The sequence below is a fragment of the Lagopus muta genome, chromosome 5, assembly GCF_023343835.1.
Source record: "Lagopus muta isolate bLagMut1 chromosome 5, bLagMut1 primary, whole genome shotgun sequence".
Taxonomy (NCBI): Eukaryota; Metazoa; Chordata; class Aves; order Galliformes; family Phasianidae; genus Lagopus; species Lagopus muta.
Genome location: NC_064437.1, coordinates 25,141,046 through 25,164,338, shown reverse-complemented (window position 1 = coordinate 25,164,338; position 23,293 = coordinate 25,141,046). Strand labels below are relative to the sequence as shown.

At 42.4% G+C, this 23,293-nt stretch overlaps 1 protein-coding gene across 6 annotated transcripts; it reads left to right on the top strand.

The window, feature by feature from the left end:
• The first annotated feature begins 1,871 nt into the window (after positions 1–1,871).
• Positions 1,872–23,227, top strand: AXDND1 (axonemal dynein light chain domain containing 1). 6 transcript variants are annotated; one of them, XM_048943801.1, is made up of 25 exons: positions 1,872–2,008; positions 2,524–2,639; positions 3,012–3,112; positions 3,718–3,835; positions 4,257–4,342; positions 5,193–5,249; positions 5,388–5,493; positions 6,161–6,282; positions 6,813–6,953; positions 7,357–7,461; positions 8,105–8,225; positions 8,806–8,907; positions 9,449–9,612; positions 10,411–10,474; positions 10,878–11,112; positions 13,633–13,846; positions 14,440–14,533; positions 15,187–15,395; positions 15,937–16,033; positions 17,019–17,129; positions 17,952–18,089; positions 18,238–18,369; positions 19,608–19,699; positions 20,105–20,256; positions 20,964–23,227. In XM_048943801.1, the coding sequence occupies exons 1-25, from the start codon at positions 1,912–1,914 to the stop codon at positions 21,062–21,064; spliced, it is 3,075 nt and encodes a 1,024-aa protein (XP_048799758.1). In that variant the 5' UTR covers positions 1,872–1,911; the 3' UTR covers positions 21,065–23,227. The 6 variants fall into 6 exon arrangements, 5 of the variants coding, with proteins under 5 accessions (XP_048799758.1, XP_048799756.1, XP_048799759.1 ...); XM_048943799.1 differs by having other exon boundaries at positions 2,458–2,639; XM_048943802.1 differs by lacking the exon at positions 7,357–7,461 and having other exon boundaries at positions 2,458–2,639.
• Positions 23,228–23,293: the final 66 nt, after the last annotated feature.

The window sequence follows — 23,293 nt, the reverse complement described above, 5'->3', positions numbered from 1 at the left end:
TGAAGCAGCTCTGTGCTGTGCCTCTGACCCAGCTGAGCTCACCCTTGTCCTTTCTGGTGCTTGCAGCCAAGCCAGCTCCCCCTTCCAGGGTGAAGAAGCCATTGCTGTCTCTTCATCCAGCAGCGGTGTGGCAGGGAAGAGGCGTGCAAGAAGAGGACTGCACAGCAGTCACCTGCTGGCCCCTGGTACCAGCAGTGTCCCACGTATATGCAACCTGTACTGTGTTCTGTCATGCAGAGGAGCCGTTTATAATCTACTGTATTACAGCAGTTGAAATATATTTTCCTATTAGAGGAGAAAAAAAAAAAACAAAACTGTCTCAGCCTGTTTCTTTCCCAAGGCTCTGGATTAGTTTGGGATGAGGGTGGCAGAAGAAGAAGGGGAAGGGGAGTAGGACTGGGCTTGGGGCAGGGTCACTGTGGGGTTGTTCCTCTGGGAGGGGAACTGCTGTGAGAGGCTGCTTCCAGAATGCAGGGATGGCAATGCTCTGTTTCCATAGTGATGGAGTCAGTGAGGAGCTGCCTGGCTGCTAATAGCTGGCAGGTAGGGAGGGCTCTGCTGCTCCCTGTGCAGCGTGGGAGCTGGAATACTTGGGAGGTTTGGGAGCTGCTGGTGTGCAGCAGGGGCTGCGTGATGATGGCTGTGGGGTGGCTAGAAACAATGTGCCCAGCTCCAGGCAGTCCCTTGCACAGCCTCTGTCCAGTCCAGCCCCTCTGCTAGAGGAGGGAATGTTCTTGGAGCTGAGGAAGAGGTGCAAAGGAGCACAGGGAAAAAGGGCCTGTAGCTCTTGGAACAGACTAGAGTTTCTAGCCTCTCCCAACTTAACCTGTATTAAATCAGAACAAGTGCCAAAATGTACATCGTGTTGGTGATTTCTGCCTTTGCTTTGGGCCTGAAATGGGTTTGTGTGCCAGGAACTTAATGTGCTATTTTCCAGCTGTGCACCACATGCTTGAAGTCAAGTCTTTTCTATGTCCTTAAGCTGTAGCAGCGACAGAACAGCACCATTAATCAATCTTCCTATCCTTTGTGGTGAGAATAGAGTGTACTGCCAAGCGCTGGTTTTAAAGAGGAGCGGAGAGTGGGAGGAAACTACTGCAATGTATTCACCTATCAGAAGTTTTACCCTGTTTTTCTTTGGTTACACCTATGTGCACGAACGCATTTCTGTGCAGTCAATGAAATGCTGTTAACCTATCTGGAAACCTCAGTACAAAAGGATATAGCTGATAAGGAGGTCAGAGAGTATTTATGAAGAACAATGTGTATTGGCAAGGGTAGGCTTCACGTGAGGGTCCCTGGGGGCAAGATTTTTTTTCATTGGCAAGCAAGAAGGAAAAGCAGTAATGTTAATGGAGAAATTCAGTTACAATTAAGTCTCTGGTTCAGTCGTTAGATGTGTAAAAGTAGCAGTTAACCCCATTTGCAAATGATAAAATCAAGCACTCTTGTGCACGTAGCATTTGGAGAACAGAACTCTTGTGATGGTTTCGTTAAGTGCACTGAGCTATCATTTTGTGATGCTAAATGTTAATAAATTGCAGAAGTTGCATTTGACTTAAACACCTTTGACTTTTCTACATCTGTGAATCAAGTTGATGCCATGTCGGTTATGAAATGCATTTTTATGGGTCTAAGTAGATAATGAGTATGGTGGTCCTTCAGGCTTTGCCCTCTGTAGAGCCAATAAGAGCTTCTTGTTGGGTATTCCTCCCTGGAAATAAAGCATCAGGTGCTTCTTCCCAGCTGAGCTGCCTAGTGTCAGATGTTTTCTTTTTTCCCCGTTAATTAATAACACAAAAAAATATTAACCCTGTGAAGTACAAAGGTGGGTTTGACTCTGTTTCTAGATTGCTCATTACTGAAAACTTCCTTGGGTAAGAATAAAAAAAATCCAAGCATCTCTTCAGCATGCCCACCAACGGAATGCCAGTTCCTGGGCTGAAGGCAGTTGGAAGAAAAATGAGCAATTCCTTGTGCATGGAATCTGTCAGCAAGGACCATTCAGGTAGGGCTGGAGTTGGAGATGGGGCAGAGGATGGTGTCCTTTGGGTTCCTTTTCACAACAGGATGCTTGTCTGGGGGAGTTCCAAGCTTTGCCTTTGTTTAAGTAATTGCTAGTATTGCAGGGTGTCAATGTTTTTGTAGAAAGTAGAAATCCTTAAGAAGGGTAATGGATTTACGTAAATAACTTCAGCTGCTTGCAGCATCCCTTGGTGTTTGCATACCTGACAGCTTGGCACGGTTGTGTATTTAGTGCCGCTGTCCCTCACAGTTTGAAGGTAACTTGTTATAGGCTTCGCCAAAGATTCAGCAGCTGCTAGAAATGGGATTAGCTGCCTGTGTTTGAGAGAGTTGTTCCTGCTTTGGGGTAAAGGAGTGGGCAACTTCTCACAGTTCTTCTCAGCCCTCTATTTTATCAGTAGAACAAGTGAGTTCTGACGCATTGCTTTCCAGAGATCCCTTTGTTAAGGGGTACATGGAGGATGCTGGACCACGTCAGGCCTGTTTCTTCCTCCCCAGAGTACAGTTTCGTTCCAGAAGAGATTTTCCGAGCCCTGACCTGTGCTAGCAGCTCTCTTGGCAGCCCAGACTACTTACAGTCCCACCAAAAAACAAAAAGCACAGTGAGCTTCAGGGTAAGCGTTTCCATCTTTGGCTTTTTATTATCCAGAATTGACTCTTTCTTAGGGACATGTTTTCATTCTGTTGGTGAAAGAGAAGGGTGCCAACCTTCTTGGACAAACTGATCTTGTGTAACGTTACTTTTCTGATCGTGTCATTTGATGTGGATCCAAAGCATAGTCTTACAATGCCTGTAAAATGCTAAACGTGCTTGTACCTATGTGTTGCTGTGAACCCCTTGTAGCAACTGTTTTGTGCATGCTGGTTTCTTTAGCCCTAAGACAGAAATAATTACGTGGAGCTTGTTTAGACAGTCGTTTTGACCTCTCCCACTCCTTGGCACATTTCTGGCTAAGAAGTGACAGCCACGTGTGCTTTGTCTGCAGGGCTGCTTGCGAACCCCCGATCGGCTTTGGCATTATCCTAATCGTCGGAGCAAGTTCAGACACTTGACAGACCACCCTGTCAGCTTGACAGGTGCTGGAAGGTAAGTAAAGAAGGGATAAGGAGTTGACTGTGATGGGAAGACGTTAGCACTACAAATGCAGATAGGTCTTTCCATTGGTTTTTCTAGTGGTGAGTGTCTGCGCTGCCTAACGAGACTGGACGAATGGACCAGTTATCCCAACTGAGCTTATTTGGGTGAAATTCAAGGGAATGATGTTTCAGGAATAATAAATAAAGAGTTGCTGCTGCGTGATCTCTCTTTGGAAGCATTCTTCCAACGGATCCCAGGCTCACTGGCATACTCTGATCCAGGATTAGGAAAAGAAGCTTTTCTGGCTTTAATGGATTTATCAGGGAATAGCTTTACACTTCTTTGCAAATAAGCGTTGCTTAAATAGCACTAGGAATTGAAAAATGCCTTGCTCCTCTACAGTTTGCAGCTACGTACGTGACAAGGCATTGACAACCGGCATGAAAAGCAGTTTTTTGGCCAGTGATAGGCCAAAAATTAATCTGCCAAACAGATTAATCTGCCAAACAAGCATTATCTTATCAGTCTTTTTTGGCCTGGAAGAGGCCAGTAGCAAGAGAAAGGTAGGTTGCCTGTGTTCTGGGTCAGTGTACAGCTCTTTCCCTTTGTTTCAGGGATGTCTCTTATTTGTGTGATGTGATGATCCCAGAAGATAAGAAAACAGTGGCCCTCAAAAGCTCTTTTTCTCAAAGTCCTCAGGAACAAAGCAGCGGTACAGTCTCAAGTACTCCTGTGAGTGCTGCTCCTCATTTATGTTTCTGTGTACATCATTAAGTGGGAGAAGGGAATTCTTCATGTACACCCCCAGTGTTGCCATGGGTTGTGGCTTTGTTTGGTTTCTGAGCCAAAATGATTTTAGTGTCATACCCTGATCCTAAAAGCCATCAGTTCTCCCTTCAGTTCACAGCCTCCCAGCTCCCTGCCACAGTTCAGCATTAATTATTTTAATCTTTTTCCAAATGTGGATTGTTTCTGTTGTGCTCTAATTACGTAGGGCAGGAAAGAGAAAAGCACCACGAAAAGTCACTCTGTGAGCTTTGCTATCTTTGCTCTCTTTTGCGTGGCCAAAACTGCACCATCTCTGGCAAGGAACTGGGAATTTGCATGCTATCTTCTATGCTGATGTTTAATGCTTTCTCTTTTCTATCCCTAGCAAGCAACCCTAGCAGATAGTCTGGTTCCCGAGGAATTTCACATTGTGAGAAAGCAGGGAGTTCTGCCCTTGAAGTACTTTGATGAGTAAGTGCTTTCTGATTGACCAGGATTTGCCTTCAAGTTGTAGAGCTTCTGCTGTTCAGAATGGAGGGGTAAAATGCTAATAGGCTGAGAACGCTGGAAAAATGAACTTCTTTCAATTGAGGAGAGTGTATAAAAAAAGAAAAGAAAAGGTGGCTTTACAAATCCCACACTAATGGTAAGGCTGCATTCAGCCCGCCAGAGCAATGTGAGCCACCTTTGCTTTGCCTCTACTGCTTGAGGAAGGGTAAAGGAGGATTTTCTGTAGGCTATTACTACTAAATGTTTCCCTATTTGAACATGAATGTAGAAGCTGAAGTCTCTTTTGATCTCTTGAGGAAACTTTTGGAAGTTGCCACTTGTTTTTTTTCTGTTGTTTTGTTTTTGTGGTTTTGATTAGCCTTGTTTTTCTACTTATCCTCTAGAATTGCTTTCTGTAGCAACACTGGGCAGATCCAGGGTAGTTTTTATTCTCACTGGAGCTATACAGGCCTGCTAACTCTTGGAGCTGACCATTCTGGTGTGGGTTTGTTTGTTTGCTTGGGATCTTCAGTTTTTCAGGCTGTAAGTTTAGAATTTCATTTACAAAGCTTTACTCCAAAGTGCTGCTGGGTACCTCCAGTGTTCCTACAAGATTTTGGTGGCAAGGAGGAGCTTCTGTTGGTGTATCAGCTGCATGAACAGCTGCAGGAGGTCAGACTTCAGGCTCTGGATGCTCCCACTGAGAACAGCCCCACACTTCTTTCCCTATCTTACTGTATGTGGGACATAGAGATTGAATTAAAGCGCAGGATTCCTTAGCACTGGAAAGGCTGTTATATAATTCAGCTTTTATGGTTTGTTTCTTTTTTAGTAAATACACAACTCTGCTTGAAGACAGTGAAAAGAGACTACGTCTGTTCCCATCCATGTACGTACCCTGAATCAAGTTTTTACTGGGGAAAAAAAGCCAAACCAAAACAACACACCACAGTTGGAATTCCATTTTGTGGGAAAATCCCATGGTATACTGTGTAGAATAATGATGTGTCTCTTTCTGGTCTGTCAGGAAACCTTCTGGGAGGTTAGAGGTCATACAGCTGATGGAGGCAATGGACAGCATGTTGGAAAAAGCTGGAGTAGATGAGCTGATTGGAGTAACAGGACCTTCACAGGTGGATAACTCACTCATACCCAGAAAAAGAATATCATTTTCCCTAGTGTTTGTCTCAGTTGTGCTTAAGATGCCTCCAAGCAGTTACTTTTTGCCCAGGCCATCTGTCTGTAGGTGCTGTCATAGGTGAGAGATCGCTCTCTTGAGCTTCTGGTTGTCTTTGTCTGATCCTTGAAGAACAAGCAGCTGCAAAAATGCCAAAAGGAATCATCTGGCATTGCTATGGAGGAAATAAAGCAGTGGCTATCTCATCTCCTCATTAGCAGACAGGCTGCTGTGTTTGAAAATGGATCTTTGGAAGCTTTCATTTGCCAAAAAATCTCTATCCTTTGCTTGGGCTTACTTTTTATTATTCTTGCACAGTAACGGGGAAGGTTTAAATGGACAAAGTAGGATTTTTGAAAAATGTATAGCACTGTTTCAATATGAACTCCTGCTGGAGTTAGCAGAAAAGCTCCCACAGATGTTAATGGGAGGACAGAGCCAAAACAAATTTGAAAAAGAACCTGTGAATGTGTGCAGGTTGGCTCTTTCTCTTCCCCTTCCCCATTACCTCTTCAAGAGGGAAATTAGGTTCAGAAGAATTTAGTGTGCTGTGCCAGTCTCAGTTGATGATGGAGATTTGCCAGTCTCTGCAAGGCTGGTGTTTGTCTCGTCTGTTTTGCCAGCTGCACAACATGCTGGAGCTGATGAAGGCAGAGCAGAACATCTACAATGTAGTTTTCCATGAGATGATTCGGCAGGTCAGCGTGGACTGCAAGGAGAGAGGACAGCTGCTTTCTAAACTCAGGTCATCATTTGGCAAGCAGCCTTAATCCCCCTCTTGATTTGTGGCAGTATCCTCTCAGGAGCAGCATTAGCTAGATCTTTGCAGATTGCAGATCTTTCTTAATGTCACTGCCCAACAAAGCTAGCCTGTCACAATGTCATTGGCATGGGGTCTGATGCCAGAAGTGAAATAGGATTGCCCTGCCTAGTTAACAACCAGTACTAACGGACCACTGTTACATAACCAGGAGTTTGAACCCTTGACACAACACTTGACAATGCGGGCACCTTATGGGTGTGACATTTAATGGAACTTTTCACATGTGGAATAGCTGGAACTACTCTCACAGCTGGGGTTCCTCTGCTCTTTTTCCACCTCACACACAGATTACCAGTATTTGTAGCAATTACATTGTTCCAGGGTTTTTAAAATCCCAAGTCCATACAGTCAGAAGATTGCCCTCTAGATATGCTGTTGTGCAGTGAAAGGAATGGTTTTCAGATCTTCACTTTCAGGACAATTTCTATTTATTTTTATTATTTTTACTGAAGACAGAGGTATGTGGATCTCCTGGAGCGTATTCCTCAGCAGATGAAGGCACTCTACAAAAAAATGATGGCTCAGCAACTGGTTGACAGACATATTACAGAAGAACTACTCTATTTTAAGGAGTGTGTTGCGCAGCTGGCCAGGTCTGAATCCTTCCTCATCCTAAAAAATTATCTCCATGCACTAAGCTTAGCATACTGGTTTTGTTCAGTTTTCAAATCTTCCTTCCATAGGAGCAGGCAATTATTTTTCTTACTTGAGCCAGAGCTACAGGGACTGCGCTTTAGCCTCCTCACACCATTAGTCTGTTTTTACTGTCAGCTGTGCAGCATGGAAGCACAGAATAAGGGTTAAAACACCTGCTTTCCTTTACACTTTGCACTGAAGGGGATTGCGGGAGCAATCTGCATGTGCAGGAATAAGAGGTCTTCAAAATGCCTTTCAACTCCATAGAGAGCTGTCTGTGTATGGTGAGAGCAGTCTGTGTTTAGCAGAGCAGAGACTGGGCTGGGCTAAGTTTATTTAGGCTGTTCCTTGCTGTTTCAGCGAACTATATGAGGTACGAGAACATGACTGCAAGGTGACCAAAGAAGCAGAAAAAGCTCAAAAGGAGCTAGCTGCAGCTATGCAGGAGGCAGAGGCAAATGCAAAGTAAGTTCCTTTCAAAGCTAAGGTTGGGAGATCTCTGCAGCGTGCTGGTATCATTCTCCTGGCTTGGGAAGAAGGACAGATTTCCTTCTGAGGAAGAGAGCTTGGCTCTTTGTGACAAATACTGTCATTTTTCTATAAATCCTGAACTCCTCAAAGGGACAAGAAGCTGTCTAAAATTCTTCTAGTTTCAAATCATAGAAGTTGCATTTGTTGCTCAGGTGCTGCCATCCTCTTCACCCTACAGTCACAGCTAGTAAGCTCATAGTCAAGTAGAGCCTGCAGCTTGGAACTTGTATGAGGCTGTAGACATCTTCAGGTACATAAAAAAAACCTAAGTGTTGAGGTGGTTGGTATCAGATTTGTGTTGGGCGTTTGGGATTCACTTACAGGAATCTTGTGTCATGAAGAAAGCAGATGGTCTAGATCCAACAGAGATTTGTAAGAATGCTGGCTGGAAACTCGGTGTGAGGATATCAACACAATGGTGTTGCAGCAGCTCAGGGTAAAGGAGCCGTGAATTCACGCACTTATGTGGAAGGTGATCAAGGAAGGAAAGAGGGAGATGAAATGTCTTGGGAATTGGGAGGAACGCAATAAATGTGAATAAGAAGCATGGACAAACTTCATTGTCTTTTCCTTCTAGCCTTTTGGAACAGTATCGAGAGTTATACGAGTTACAGAGGAGAAGGCTGGAAGACCAGGTTCTGGTGGTAGCTCAAGAGAGAGACATCTGGAGCTCAGCTGCATGTAACCTTGCTCTGATGGTAAGTATGGGAGGTCAGTGATACACTGCAAGGTATAGACCATCACAGCAGGCAGACTTTTCCAAAAGCAAATTTCATCCCAAGGAATGTTTGTTTAATCTAATTGGTGCTAACCCGTCTCTTGCCCTCCTTTTCTGAGGACTGTTGTATTTCATGTTTTGTTTGGTTTGTTCCAGCTGATTCACACAGCATTTTTAGTACAGGCCTCCAGTTTCTGTGCAGGAAGAACTACGAAATGAATATTTCCAGTTGGAGATGAGTTTGACTGAAAAGTTTCCTTCTTCCCCATAACTTGGAATATTGTAGCCAGATTCTTTAAGCTTCACAAAATAGCATTCTTGGATAACTCTGCTTCCTAGCTTGTGTGTTTTTCTTGTTCGTGATCTTTTACTTTTTCCTCGATAAAGTTTCAAATTTATTAGCAGACCTACCTTCTTGGTTTGCCTTGTGGATAAGAAGTTTATTTCTGAGGTAAGTGGCTTCATCTGCTTGCACTCTATTTCATAGATAGTAGAGCTTCACATTACTATCAGATGTCCCTTCTCTCAAAAGACAACAGTGAAAATAACGTTTCTTTCAGATAATAGAAAGAAACCAGCTCACATTGATTCGCAGGCTCCATATAAGTGGGAAGGCTCTGACCAAAGTTCTCAAGCATTTCATAGTCCTTCTGGCCTCAAAGGTAGGACTTGTCTGCCATGGGTACCTGTTTGAAGTGTTTGTGTGTGTGGTGCATGTAGCACTGATACTCAGCAAAGCATTCAGTACTTCTGCTGTTACTAGAACTTTTAAATCTTGATCTAGTTTTGAACAAGTGTTAAAACTTGAATTCACTCATTGTCTTTCCAGTTCCCTTTCTCATTATTCCATATCCTCTTTCCTCTACCTCAAGCTTTTCTTTTTCCTCTTCTTTTCCTTCTTTGTGTTATTCTTCCCTTTCCTTGTTCCATCACCATAAAACCAAACAGATCCAGGTTAGTGAAATTTTGTCTTTGAAGGTATATAGTTGCATGGTCTCTATGTAGCATACAAGCAGCAGACAGTCAAGTGCTCACTTCTGGAATGCCTGGGAAGTGTGAGCCAACTTAGTCCTGCATGAAAGGGGTTGTTTCCCAGATCTCTGATATATAGATATAACTCAAAACACCTAGGCTGAAGAGAGAATTCCTTCAACTCAGATCAAAACAGTTACGACTTTTTTTTTTGCCATTCAATGGCTGCAGGATCTGAGAGACCTTGCTGATCTACAGGAGGAGACCGAGCAGTTCAAAGGAATATTAGGTCATGTTGGAGCAGAGACAGAGCATCTGGAGGAGTCCAGCAAGGAAAAACTGCAAATTGTGCTCAGAAACCTCAACAAGTGGCTTCAGTACCAACGCAGTAACTTGTGAGTGGCCCTGAGAGACTGGGAGTAGTAGTCATTTCCCCTTTGCCCCATGGCACAAGTCAAAGCATGCACAGAATTCCTGACTCAGATGTAGTGAGATTTGTTACAATCTTCATTTTTCATATCCCTCACTGCCCTGCTTTTATGATTGACATGTTTATTTTGATAGTTGGGTCCTTAGTGGTAGCTCCAAAGTGATGCTGTATGCTTGTGGCTGAATTCAGTGGTGAGGTTACTACTGACTCCATTAGGGCAAGGATTTTACCCTTCTACTAGGAGCCAGAGTTCTCTTTTTACAGATATGATTGCCATGACAGAATTCTTCTGTTTAGTTTGGTTCATTTTAACACTCATGACACTTGCATTGATGCTTCAACAGAGCAGTAAAGATACAAAATGAGACTGTAAGGCACATGAGGTTCCAAATGCAAGGTCTTTTTGTATATTAATGTATATTTTGCAGACTTTTTGTTAGTCCATCATGATATATTAAATAAAGGACAAATGCAAGTGCAAAATCCAGAAATGCACACTGTCTGCACTAACAGAAGATGTTATTTTCCATACTTCACTCGTATGTTAATAATTGATTTTCTTAACTACAGTTGTGTTTGCACTATGTTGAGTGACTTAGCCTTACCAGCTAAGTAAGGCTTGGTGTTTTTGGCTTTTTTTTTTCCAAGTTATAATTTGTGTCACAAACTTGGCATGCGTACAGTGTATCTTGACCTTGGTTTTACATAAACCACTACAGGATTTTTTTCTCTCAGCTCTCATGCCTTCTTTTTTTCTGCTTAGTTCTTTTCAGATGAAAGAAGAGCTATTGGATGAGATCTTAGAAGATATGAAGCTCTTAATAAATGTAAGATTTCTGGAGGTTGGACATACTACTAAATGGTATATGCTCAGCAAATGACCACTTGCTGTCAGTATCTATGCCCATCACAAATCAACTGACATCATTTGTTCTGAAGCTTCAACCAAGAATCTACACATGAAAAGTTGCAACTGCCCAATACTGCAGCTCAGCCATTAGGCTTACCCACACTTGAGCACTGACAGCCAGTTCTGGTGACTGATAGATTATATTAATCTGTAGAAGCACTCACAGTTGTCAGCTTCGTGGAGTAAGTTTCCAACTTATTGTACTTACTATGACATGCTCATGAATTCCTTGTTATTCTCTTACCTGATTTCTACCACCTTTCCATTGCAGCCAACTTTTGGGGACACAGTAAGCCTGTTGCTTTTTTTTTTTTCTTCAGATGCTGAAGGAAGATGTGCAGCTGTATGCAGGGGAGACATATCTAGCCAAGACTGAAAGTCTCAGGAGTGCTGCCAGGATACAGGGACATTGGACAGAGCTAGGAGAAACGGTGCTGAGTCGACACCGGGACTTAACTGGAGCATTGCCTCCACAGCTCGCTGCCCTGGAAGAAATAAACCAAAGTGCACGTGAACTCTATCAGCAATATAACATAAGGATAAGTGGGAATAATGGTAAGAAATAACCAATTTTGCAGTTCTGTCTTTCTTAGGGTATGCCAGGGAAGTAGCAGGTAATAAAGGGCCAGTTAGTATAATCTGCTCTGATTTTTTTTTGCAAAGACTATGTCTGATCCCTACGTATATTTCAGTAACCAAAAAATGGGAGGTATGAACTCTGAGAAACTTGGCTCTTGATCGCACAAAGAATATCTGGAATCTGAAATGCAATGCAATACAATCAAAGAAAATTGCAGTACAAATAAGACATAAGCTGTGTTAAGTTCAGAGCATGTGTAGTTTGTGATTGCGTGAATTATGTGTGGAAAAGAAAGCAAATGTACAATAAAAGAATCACAGAATCACAGAATTGTGGGGGTTGGAAGGGACCTCCAGAGATCATCGAGACCAACCCTCCTGTCAAAGCAGGTTCCCTACAGCAGGTCGCACAGGGAGGCATCCAGGCAGGTCTTGAACATCTCCAGAGAAGGAGACTCCACCACCTCCCTGGGCAGCCTGTTCCAGTGCTCCGTCACCTCACTGTAAAGAAGAGATGTTTAAGTTTTAAAGCAAAATGTCACTTTAGAGTTCATTAACCTGATAATACTGTTTCAGAGGGTAATATTTTTTTTATTACCTTATCATTAAGACAGTTATCTAAATTTAGATATTGATTTATACTGATAATAAATTATGCAAATAAATATTTTTCTTGCTGATATAAAATTATCACATTCTGCTTAAGGTAACAAACATTTGTAACCAACTTTTTCAACATTTGCCTCTCCTAGGCCTTGACTCATTTCTGATTTCAGAATTGTTTCATCTCTGGTGTTTTTTTTCCAATCATCTTCTTTTCTTTTAGAAGACTAAACTGAATATGTGTCCAGAACTGCTGCTCATGTTTTCCGAGCTCCTTCTCATTCTGTCATCTTAGTCTTTCATAATGTTACCCTATGCTTTATGCTGTGTTGTATATTTCTGCTAAAAGAGACAGTATACTGTAAGTCTGTCCAACCTAAAAGACAGCTGAAAGAAGTAAATACTCCTAGCAGTTCTCATTAAAAAGTAAAAGAAGGAAAAAGAAGCAGGGACGTAATTGGCCAGATATCATGGCAAAAAGTTAACAGCAGGCTGTCAGAAGTCTTTGTGTTTATTAGTGATCTGAACAAAGGTTTAGGTGGCATAGTGCTGACATCTGATACAGAATTGCTTCCATCAGTAAAGTCCAGAAAAAGGAGGTTTAGCTTATTTTAACAAAGGTTTTGGGAACTGGATCTCAGTAAAGGTATTCTCTTCCTCCATACAAGGCAGTGTATTTGAATTGCTTGGACTCATTTCTGCTCTTCTCCTGCCTGTGAGAAGAGACAGGGTATTCCATCTCTTTACATTGCAGCTACAGTTTAAAAAAAAAAGGTGAAAAAGAAAGTGGCTATAAGAAATAGATGAGAGAAAATACTGAAAACATGGTAATTATTGTAATTTTGTTCTGTAAGGCAATGATCCTCATTTACCTGAAATATTTATTATCTGCTAAGTTCAGGTTACCTGATCTCAAGCACCACGTGACAGAAATACAAAAGGTTCAGTATTTGTTGGCAAGGAATAAAGATGCAAAGAGAACAACGGCATATGAGACTAAAATTTATAAATTTTCACTTAAGACCTTTGCTCTTCCTTGATCATTTCTCGAAGTCATACCTTTTTTGGTAAGTTTCTGACTCTGAACTTGGTGACTGGGACCAGAGCGACCTCTCCATTGAGATCCTGCTAGCTCTTCTCTTTTGCTGCAGACCTGACTATAAGATAAAGGCAGTCTTCCCAAAGCAAATTTGTCTAGTAGTGGGGCTTTCACAGTATGTTCTGGTACCACCCAACCTTTGGAGGTAACTTCTTTCCTTTCTTACCAGTCTGAACATCTCAACATTGCTTCATTGCATGACAAATAATCCAGAGTAGAAGTTAACATACCACAGCAGTACAGTGGGGAAACTGAGTCATTAAAATGCCTCAAAAATGGTAATTACCTCCACATGTGTAACGTGTTATCTTTGAAACAAGTTGTCATGAAGACCAGGACCTTAGCAGGATTTAAAGACTAAACACTGGACATCAGGAGCGACCTTAATTTCAAGCATACTTCCAGGAATCAAAGAATATCCATCAGTTTATGCCAGATGAGTGAATGAACATGTGATTTACTGTTTTATCCGGGTATTTTTTAATATCTATGTATGTTGTATCTCTTTTGAAGAGAGCTACAGCGCGTTTTGTAAGAGTTCTATTAAGCCATCACATTTCTTTATGCAACAAGTCAAATCTGTCAAGACAAGAAAGAAAGTCAGCTTCACATCAAGCAGATTTTCTTCCAACTTGCTGTTAATTCAGTGCTTCCTAAACAGTTTTTTCTTAGCGCTAAGTATAGCCAGATCTCACGTCGGCTGTTCATCCCTCCTGGCAAAGGTCTTTGAATTGAGCCTTGTTTTTGTTGGCTGAAAGAACGTAATTAAAGGTTTGTATTTTCTTCCCCTCCAGGCACAGTCAGATTTTTGACAGTCTTGGTGAGAAGCATGGAAGATTGGTTATTCAAGGCGCAAAAGCTAACGCGAGGTTCTGGCATGCATGAAACTGAACTGCAGGCGTTTTATCACATGATTCCTTCATGGTTGGCCCAAGTGGATGCATTAATGAGCATTATAGGCTCCAGTCAGTTGCATAAAGCTGAAAATGATATGGAACTGCATTTCCCGTAAGGACAAAGGTGTTAATTGTGCCTTATACATGAAACTACATGCATAAGAAAAGAAAAATGTTGTTTTGTGGGGACTCTGGCACAAGAAACTGGCAGTGGGATAACTGTGATCAGCTTAAGTGTTAAAATGATTGGTGGCTGGCTGCCTTTCATCTGCTGTGATTTGGCCATTTGCTTTGATTTGGCAGTATCTGTCGAGGCAGTTGGTGGCTACAATATAACTCCTGGAACATCACTGAGTGCCACCTGTTTCGAGATCGTGGCATTTGAAGAAAAAAACTACAATTTGTGATTAATTTACAGGCAGATTTGTGGGGGCATTCTTCTCATCGTGCTCTGTCTTTGGCAAATATCATCAGGAAGTGAAGTATTTGCAGAGCACATGCATTACATATATGTTAGAGATTATTTGCAAATGACAAGCTTGCCCACAACCACAGTGTTAATAAAACTGCTTGTGCCACGTCCCCAGCATCTGGTGTGCTAAATGTTATTTTCCTTGAGCTGGGAACAAAGGTGTCTTTGCGACAGGAGATCCCTGGGTGTGGTGCATTAGATGTCACTTTGTCTCTGCATTATTTATTTTAAAGGGTGGTACCTAGAGAATTTTTTAAGAGGATTCAACAATGGATTTTGTCCGTGAATACTGAGGTTGAGAAGAGCACCACGCATCTTAATGAAGAAGTAAGTGGAAGCAAGTAAAGCACTGTATTTAGGATTCACTCTTTCCTCCAATTTTTGTCTGGACAGACCACAGCTGAGAGGAATGCCTGTTTCTCCTTTAACACCTTCTTTCTTGTTTGAGTTGCGGCTTTCTGTCTTCCAGCCAGGGGAACATATCAAGACTACTAAAAACAGTGCACTAAAGAGTGAATCAACAGAATTATGTTTTGCTAATCTTTAGCAAGCTTTCCCTCTGGAGTAATGTTGACATTTTCTGTTCAGAGAACTGTTTTGGCTGCTAGCTCTCTGTTTTTGATGTTTTTTTGTGTGTGTTTGTGTTAGTGAGGTTCTCACAGTGTATCTTCTAAATGTTTTGCAAGCATGATGTGTGATTTTTGGTCTGCTGCTGTAATATGGACAAGAATGCCCCATAGCTGATAAAGAGCTCATGTTGCTGAACAAACACTTTGCAGAAAGACAGATCCATAGCAGGAAAATATTTATTGGTAATAGGAATGAATATGGGAGAAAAAAAATACGGGTCAATGTTTCTGTTATTAGGTCAGCTTGAGTTAGGGTAGAATATTGGCTTAAGTGAAATGCACTGAATTCAGACTACTTGATAAGATCGTTCACTTATTACTGGTTTAGATTTGCTCTGATGTTTTGTGCAGGTGACTGAACTGCACAGAAACCTGACCCTGTGGCTGGTGAATTTGCTGCAATATGTGATAGTGGATCGCTTGTCCTGTGAGTGTCCCCAGCAGCAAGAGGCAGACTTCGAGATGGGCAAGGAGCTCAGTCTTCAGAGTGCTCAGGAACTACAGGAAGAAGCAGAAAAGCTGATTGCCAAGATGTGTGGACTGTCTGGTTCTGTAGTCAGGTATGAACAGAGACTTTCAATTTGGACTAAAGGAGGCTAATTAAAGAAAAATGTGTAGTGTGCCAAGAGATTCCTTGAGGCAGCAGATCTGATCAATTTGGTTTTCCTTAGATCTTTTCCTAGTTCTAAATGGTCCTTACTGGAATTTGGAGGGAGCCTCGTAAGATAGGTGTATCTAAAGAGAATGACAGTATCTGCTTCATACCTGGTACTGCTATAAAACATGCACCTGTAACTCTGTGGGCTCTGTCTACTCTTCTGAGCATCATGTAAAGCAGTTCAGGCAGTGAGTCTGCAGTCCAGGTCACCTGGAGCAAAACCTGCATCTGTGTTCTTATTTCCTCTATGGGCTAGTACAGTACAGGCACAAGCAAGCTGCCTGGGAGGTCACTGCGTGAGTGGTGCAGGTGAGGATTGTTCTCTAGCACAGAAGTCTATAGGTAGCTCATACATCTTGCTGACAGCAATGGGATGCTGCCTGAAAGGCAGAAAGCATTTGAGGGCACTCCTACAGTGTCAACGACATTCTCCATCTTTGCAGCTGCTGCCGTGAGGTTGTCAGCACAATTGTTCGGAAGAAACAGTCAGAGAAGGATGCAGAAGCTGATTTTGAGCTAGAGGAGCTGGATAAACTCAAGGTAAAAGGCCACTATGTTTCCAGCTGTCTAGGTCTGTACCTCGATGAGACCACATGTGCTTTGTGAAAGGTAGAGAAAAATAAATGTGATGATTTTCAAGGAGGAAGATTCTTACTACTCCTGATCCCTCAAATTGCCTACTGACTCCACGAAAGTGGAAAGTGGATAAAACTGAACATGACTCAGTATTAACACTTTCCTTATCTCATTTCAGGATATCCTGCTAGATTTATTCCGTATGAATGGCAGCAGATTCATCTCTATGTTAAAGCTTGTCAGAGCCATGTAAATTGAGATTTGAGCAGTGCTTGGGAGTTTCTGGAGGTGTTTGGTGCAATATACCACTATACAGACTCTGTTGAAGTGTTCTGCTGTCAGCTAGCCTACCTTCTGTCTCCTTGACTCTATACTGGAGCTCTTACTGAAAGTGTATGTTGATGGCATCTTTATTTGAAGCAGTGCAGGGAGTGTGATAGCGCGTACGTTTCTTCCTCTGGTAATTGCTACCATTGTCATCTTCAGTGTTTAGTTAAGCTTTGTCTGTGTTTTAGGAACCTGAGATGTAGACCCTTCTTAAAGCCTAACGCTGCACTGAGCACAGAACAGATGAGATTTTTACAAGGAATTCAAGAAGCTTCTTTTCAGGGACTGGAAAGTTTCTGTTCCATGTTAGCTTTGCAAGTGAAAAAGTAAACTGTCAGATTTTCCTTCACTTCTCCCCACATGGGCTGGGACAGAGACCTCCTCTGCTGGCCTGAGGTGGAGCGTGTTGAAGGAATTGAGTAATTAGACAGTGATGGATACCATATCTGGAAGCTTGGAGAAACGTCTTCCATTTGCTCTGTGAGGTGTGAATGGAAGGGTCCATTCATGTCCCTGGAACAGATAAAGATAGATGGAATTATTTAACTGACTGAATAATTACGATCACAGATTATTTTTTTCTTAAATTAATAATGCCTCTTTTTCCATTATGTCTTCTCAGACTGAGTGCTGTAATTGGATTCAAGTGTGTAGCCTTCTCCTTTCAGAGATCAAAGGCACTCCAGTCTCCTTTCTGCATTTAGAAGAACTGAGAAACCTCTTTGGATCAGAGGTACATATATTGACTGCATTTGCTGTTCTATGTTGAACCAGTTTGAATGAAGATCTGCTTTAAAATATCTAAAGCAAGCAGCTATGATTCAATTTGAGCAAAGATCCAGTATGGAGACCTCCATGTACTCAAAGCTGCAGTTAAAGCTTTGAAGAATGAAGACTGTAAACTGGTTAAAAATCACTGTGCTTCTTGTGAGGGTATTTCTGAGGCAAAACTGAAGCTTCACTGTAGCTATGAGGTATTACTGCACTGGTAGAACAGTTCAGCATGGTGCCCGCTAGCTTTCGCTTCAACCTTTGGCGTGGACTTAAGCTGGAATTCTCTTGGTTGGCTTGCCCAAATCAGGCTGAACTTCTAGTCAATTCTTTATATGACTGAATGGGTGTCTGACACTGCCTGTGACAATTACGTGTTTTATATATGGCTGGCCTGGCATTGATGTAACGTCATACATAACCTAAATTCAGATGACAAGGAAATAGTTTTCCTATTCCTAAATGATGCACAAATTATGTGCATCAGCTCTCAATTTAGTCCTCAAGCAGAGTGATGTTTGTCATAACTGTGTACTTATGACTAGTATGTCAGTACTACAGTATACTGCCACTGCTGTAGGCCATGTGTTGCCCTTTTTTTCCCCCCCCCTATACAATGGCCTATAAAAAGCAAGTATACCATAGTGGGTCCTGCTTATGAGATATATGAAGCCCAAGTTTAAATGTGTGCAAGAGGAAGTCAGAGACCAGCCATTTTGCCTGGGTTATTTGGATGGACAAAAGGCACTTTTGGTACTAACCAAATTATTGTGGTGCCTTACAGGAATTGGAGTTGAAACTTAAGGACACTATCATTTCTTCAACTCAAGAAGGGCTTAAAGCTGATGATGCCAACAGCGAAAAGAAACAAATAACAGAGAAAGAAACATCAACAGTAAAGGAGAAAATCGTCCTTATGCAGGTGACAGTAGTAGCTGCAAGATGCTACTTTCCAGCAGAGTTGGGATTTTTTTATTGCTTGGTGCACGTGATGGGAAACGTGGCCTTTTACCTACAGTGTCTCTAAGCTAGTGATACTTCTCCTATTTCTTGTTCATTTTCTCTCTTAGGAGCAACCAGGTGCTGGTACAGATGATATGAGTGAAGGTGATGAAGCTACTACAGATGTGATCAGATATGTAGGACAAGACTCCAACATCCACCTGAAATCCTTGAAGTCAGACATCATTTCAGTTACAGGGGTAGGAATCTCTACTACACTAATGTTTTTAGCACACGTGGCAGAGATTTGGAGCTGGGTTTTAGCTGTCTATTTGTTGTCAGACACTGTTTAATGTTTATATCGGACCTGCTGCATGAGTGAAAGGTGCTGGTGTTCTCAGTCTCTCTTCTTGCCACTACAAAATATTCATTAGCACAATTTCTGCTGCCTCAGTTCATCCACGTGGCTCATGCATTCCTGCCCTGTACCGTGAAGTTGGGTCCAGTCACAGGTGATGTGTGCAGTCTGAACGAGGACTATCATCAGAGACTGAGTGTTGCCAGCACTTCCTGGGATGGTAAAAATAATACGGTGCTGAATACACAGAAGAAGAGATTCAGGGATATTCAGAACAGTAGGAGTGCAAGAAGTTCAGGTTGCTTTTGGCCAACTGTGCCTCCTGGGTCTCTATTTTTTTCCACTTACCTATGGGATTGTACTCTTTGGAAGAGTAGTCCAGGCTAAAGGCATCAGTTTGTAAAGCTGCTCTTCAGAAGTCATACAGTTTGCCTTCTCCAGTCACTTCCTAGCTAGTCAGACCTTCAGAGCAGAGCCCAGATGTATGTGAATTGTGGAGCTTTAGCAAACTGTCAGTGGATATTGCTACTCCTTAAGTAAGCTGCATTGTTAAGTGTGCCTTGCTCTCAATGCTTTAGAGGCAGGCAGGTAGTGCAGTGATAGTGAGAGACTCAGGAGTGTTCCTTTATGGAATTAGATTGGTTAGTAAAAATGAATCTCTGGAAATCATAGTAACCTTACTAAGCTTAGATTAGGAGTCTTTTAATGGGACTCCACAAAAGTCCTGGTTCTTTTCTTCAAATGAAGAAAACTAATGCCTGCTGGACAATTTGAGTAGCTGCCTCTGGCCATTGGTTGTTAGTTACTTCACTCCTGGTCAGGCTACAGCCATCTCCAACATCTGTAACCCAGTGATGCATGGGCAATCATGCAACCAAGACTAAGTGCAAGTGAGATATTTATGTCCAAATCAGGAAGTGATTTTAGTCTATTTTTAATGTCAATACATGATTGGATCCAATCAAAAGAAAATGCTTGACTTAACCTCTGGTTTTACATGATTTATGGATACTGAGCTCTTGTCTGTGTCGTGACCATGTACAGAGACACCAGCAGTGTCCAGCCAAACAATATTCTAGATGAAATGCAGCATTGTTGGTTTCATGTTCATTTATGGAAGATTGTGCCCTTTCCAACCAGAGAGAGATGACTGCCAGCAAGTCGTCAACTCCCTTTTCTCAGAAAGAGTTTGAAGCCCTGGCACTGCTGGAACACCTGCAAGTGCAGCTTATGTGAGTGCTGGTTCTATGCTGGAGGGATAAACAGGGCAGGGTTCCATTTATATCTGTTCTGCTTTCTGATTAGGCTCTGCTTCAGCCATCTCTGTTAGCTTAGCTTTGGGGTTCTTTCTCTTCTGATTGTCTCAAACCGTTGATTGTGATGTTAGGTAAAGATGTGATACTTTTAACACTTTGTTAGCAAATGCTGAGTTTAAAATGAATTCACTTTGCAGGCTTGCATAGCTGTGCAATGATGTCTCCATCTCTTACAATGCCCTTCTATGAAACCACAACTGTATTTTATAGAGTTGTTCAATTCCACTGCACGTTTCAGCTTTCTAAATCTTTCTTTTAAGTATTCTACCAGCACCTGCTTAGATTTCAAGTTTCAGCATTATCTTTGCTTCTTTGCTTCAGAGAAACAGAAATCCGTGCTCAGAATGCAGAGCAGAGATCTGAAGATTTTGAGAAGAAGCTGGAAGAAGCCCTGGAGAGAATCCAGGAGCTAGAGAGTGAGCTGGAGAAAAGGGGCAAAGTCGTCCCAGAACCAACACCTAAAGAAGGGCAAGGTCAGGATAATCAGTGATCTGAACCTCTCCTGGACTCAGAGTAGGAAGCAATTTTTGAGGATGCCTCATTCATGTCCCACTTAGCACATGCTCCTTTCTTCCTGAGCACATCCCAGGGTCTTGTCTTGACTCGCTGTCAGAAGCTAAGCAGGGAGGCTTTTGTTCTCATTCCAGATTGGGTCAGAAAGAACTGCTGAACTCTGTCTGTTTTTGAGATAAAATAATTTTGATTTTGCCATATAACACCAGGCCTACATATATTCTAGATATTAGATGTCACTGTAATTGGCTTCGCCTTCCCTTTAAGTACTGTTACAGTCAAGGTCTGTTTAGAATCGCTGATTTGTGGGTAGAAAAGAAATAATGTTTAGGTCCCTTGATATCCCACATAGCTTTTGTGTTTGTAGCAGAGGCCATTCTTGCTGTCTCCAGCTGCTGATGGCTTGGTTTTGCCCACGTGGTGTGGCAGTCAGTTCTTTAGGTGGCATGTTTATTGTAAGTGAATATATTTCCTTTCTCGGCTGGATCTGCTCAGAAATAAGATGTGAAGGAGAATAAGTGGGAATTAAAACGTCTCCTTTTAACACTCTAGTGTATATTCTCTTTGATATCAAAGTAAGAAGAGAGACTAATTTGTTTAAAATACTTTAAACGTATTTACTCTGCATTTTAAAGGCTTTTGTTGTTGTTTTTTTTTCTCCTTTCAGAAAAATGTTTACAAGAAAGCTTGCCTGAAGGGGAAGCCTGCTCAACTCCCAAAACTTCCACCTCTGGCCAGCACAAGCAATCCAGAAAAAGCAAAAAATAAAAAATAACAATGCCTGAGCAGTTTCTTGGTGACTATTCAGAATAGTTTCTCATTCCAGTCCACTGCCTTTATTCTATATTAGCCACTCCTCTCTGCCATCTGGGCACTTATACTGTTCTTCTAGCTGGTTCTACCACTTCCACACCTGTCTTGTGCTTGTCCTCTACTTCCCCCCAACAGCTCTAGCATCTCTACAGCTTGTTCACCTTCTCTGTATGCTGATATACCCACATGCAGTACCCCTACAACCTGAAAAAGCCAAACCACCCAGAGAGGTGGTCCCCAGGGCTTCTGCCTCAGTCAGGCACCAGCCTGGGATAGTCTGAGTAGTTATGAAGCTCTGCCAGGACAGCAGCAGCTGCCTGGATTTGGCATGACTCTGAGGTTTGACCCAGTCTCAGCTCTGAAGCTGTCAAGAATCATGTCTGCTCCAAACAGCCCCTGCCAATTCCCCTGGAGTAAATTCTATTATGGAACCTACCATATATCAGTAACACTGAAGCACATTTTTAAATGATGTTTTCCTTCTTTGAGGTTTTGAGTCTATACCTCCTGAAGGTAAAACTACAAGTTTCTGCCAACTCTGTATACGTTAAAGAGAGAAAATCCTGCTGGAACAAGGATTCTTTGGAACTGAGGAAGCAATTAGCTGTCATTTGCCTTTTCTGCAACTTTGTAGAGAAGTTGCATGTTTGAAGAAAGATGCACCTGACTTCTAAAAATGAGTGCAAATAGGGTAATGTGTGCCCTGCCCTCATACCACGTGTCTCTGGCCGAGCACTGTTCCTTTCAGACGTTACTTGCAGAGGTGGTGGTCCTTGATGTGCCAAGGAATCTTGGTCTGGTTGGATCGTTTCACATGAAGTTAGAAATACAGCCAGAGAAGTGCTCAGAGAAAGGATCATCTGTAGGTCACTCTGTGTGGTGTTTACACCCTTTTGCGCTGGTTGGGAAGCAGGGGCTTATTCCAGCATCATGAGAAAAAAAAACAGAACCAGCCTCAGAGAAGTAAATATAAAGCTCATGTTCATCAGTGGAAGATTACAGAGCTTCCCAGAATTAGTTTTCTGTGTCTAGATCACCACTGAGTTTTCTTACAGACCTACAAGCAGCAGCCAATGAAATCCTCCAGCCAGCCAGCTGCAGTTACAGTGGTAGAATGAGTCGGATGTGAGGCTACATCTGGAGCTCAGATGCAGTGTGATCACTAAGTTCACAGGTGAGGTTTTTTGTTGTTTTTTTTTTCCCTTCTCAACCACCTCTAAGGAGACTAGTGTACTGAGAGTCCCTGCTGCAAGAAGACTAGCAAATACTAGTGGAGTGAGATACATGGAGCACTGAGTGTTGAGAAGGAGATTTCGTAGAGAGGAAAGAGCTGATTAAATACAAAATTACTTGATACTTATTCAAGTAGACTCTTTGTCCCTTGTAGAAATGTTAAACCAGTACCTGCAGACCATCCTTGAGACACAGTTCCACGTCCCAGAAGTCTTAATTAATGGTATGAGCCAAGTGTGTGAATGTAACTAGCAGGCCAAGAGAGACTGAGAAAAATGAGTGAAAAAGCAAGAGTGAGCAGCTGGCTGGTCCACCCCTGCTGGACACACGGATGATGGGAAACTACTGTGGGCGATTAAGAGCAGGGGACGCAAAATTTCCTTTGGCCTCTACTGGCCAGCAGCATGCCAGGGAGATCTGCTTGGAAGCAGGAATAGATGCTGCAGTGAAAGGAGAAGAGCAGAGTTGATGTCCACCCAAAGGAACCAAGAGCAAAGAAAGCAAGGGCACTGTGTTATTTCCTTTGGCAGTGCCCCAGGTCTTTCAGGGTAAAAGCTTACAGTATGTAAAGCTATTTCAAGTAGCTTTCGGCAGGGAAAATCTTACAGGAATTTTGAGGACTTTCTCCATTCCTTCCCTGTGAGTTTGACAGTGCCCCATGTCTATCAAGGTAAAAGCTTACAGTATGTAAAGTGGCTGCAGTGGGCAAAAGAACTGTTCTCAAGGCTTTTAGCTGGCTCTTTGCTTAGTGCTGGATTCCCACTTCTCAGCTCAGTGGGAGTTGGCTAAATAGGTCATCTTCCTTATATTTTCAGACAGTCCTGCTGGAAGCAGAGGTTCATAAGCTCAGATCTTGTCCTGTCTCACCACCCAGTGGAAGCACGTAGCAGCACAGCCTGCCTTCCTCCCTCTACACAAGCAAGCAAGACACAAGCATTGCCACTTTCCTGC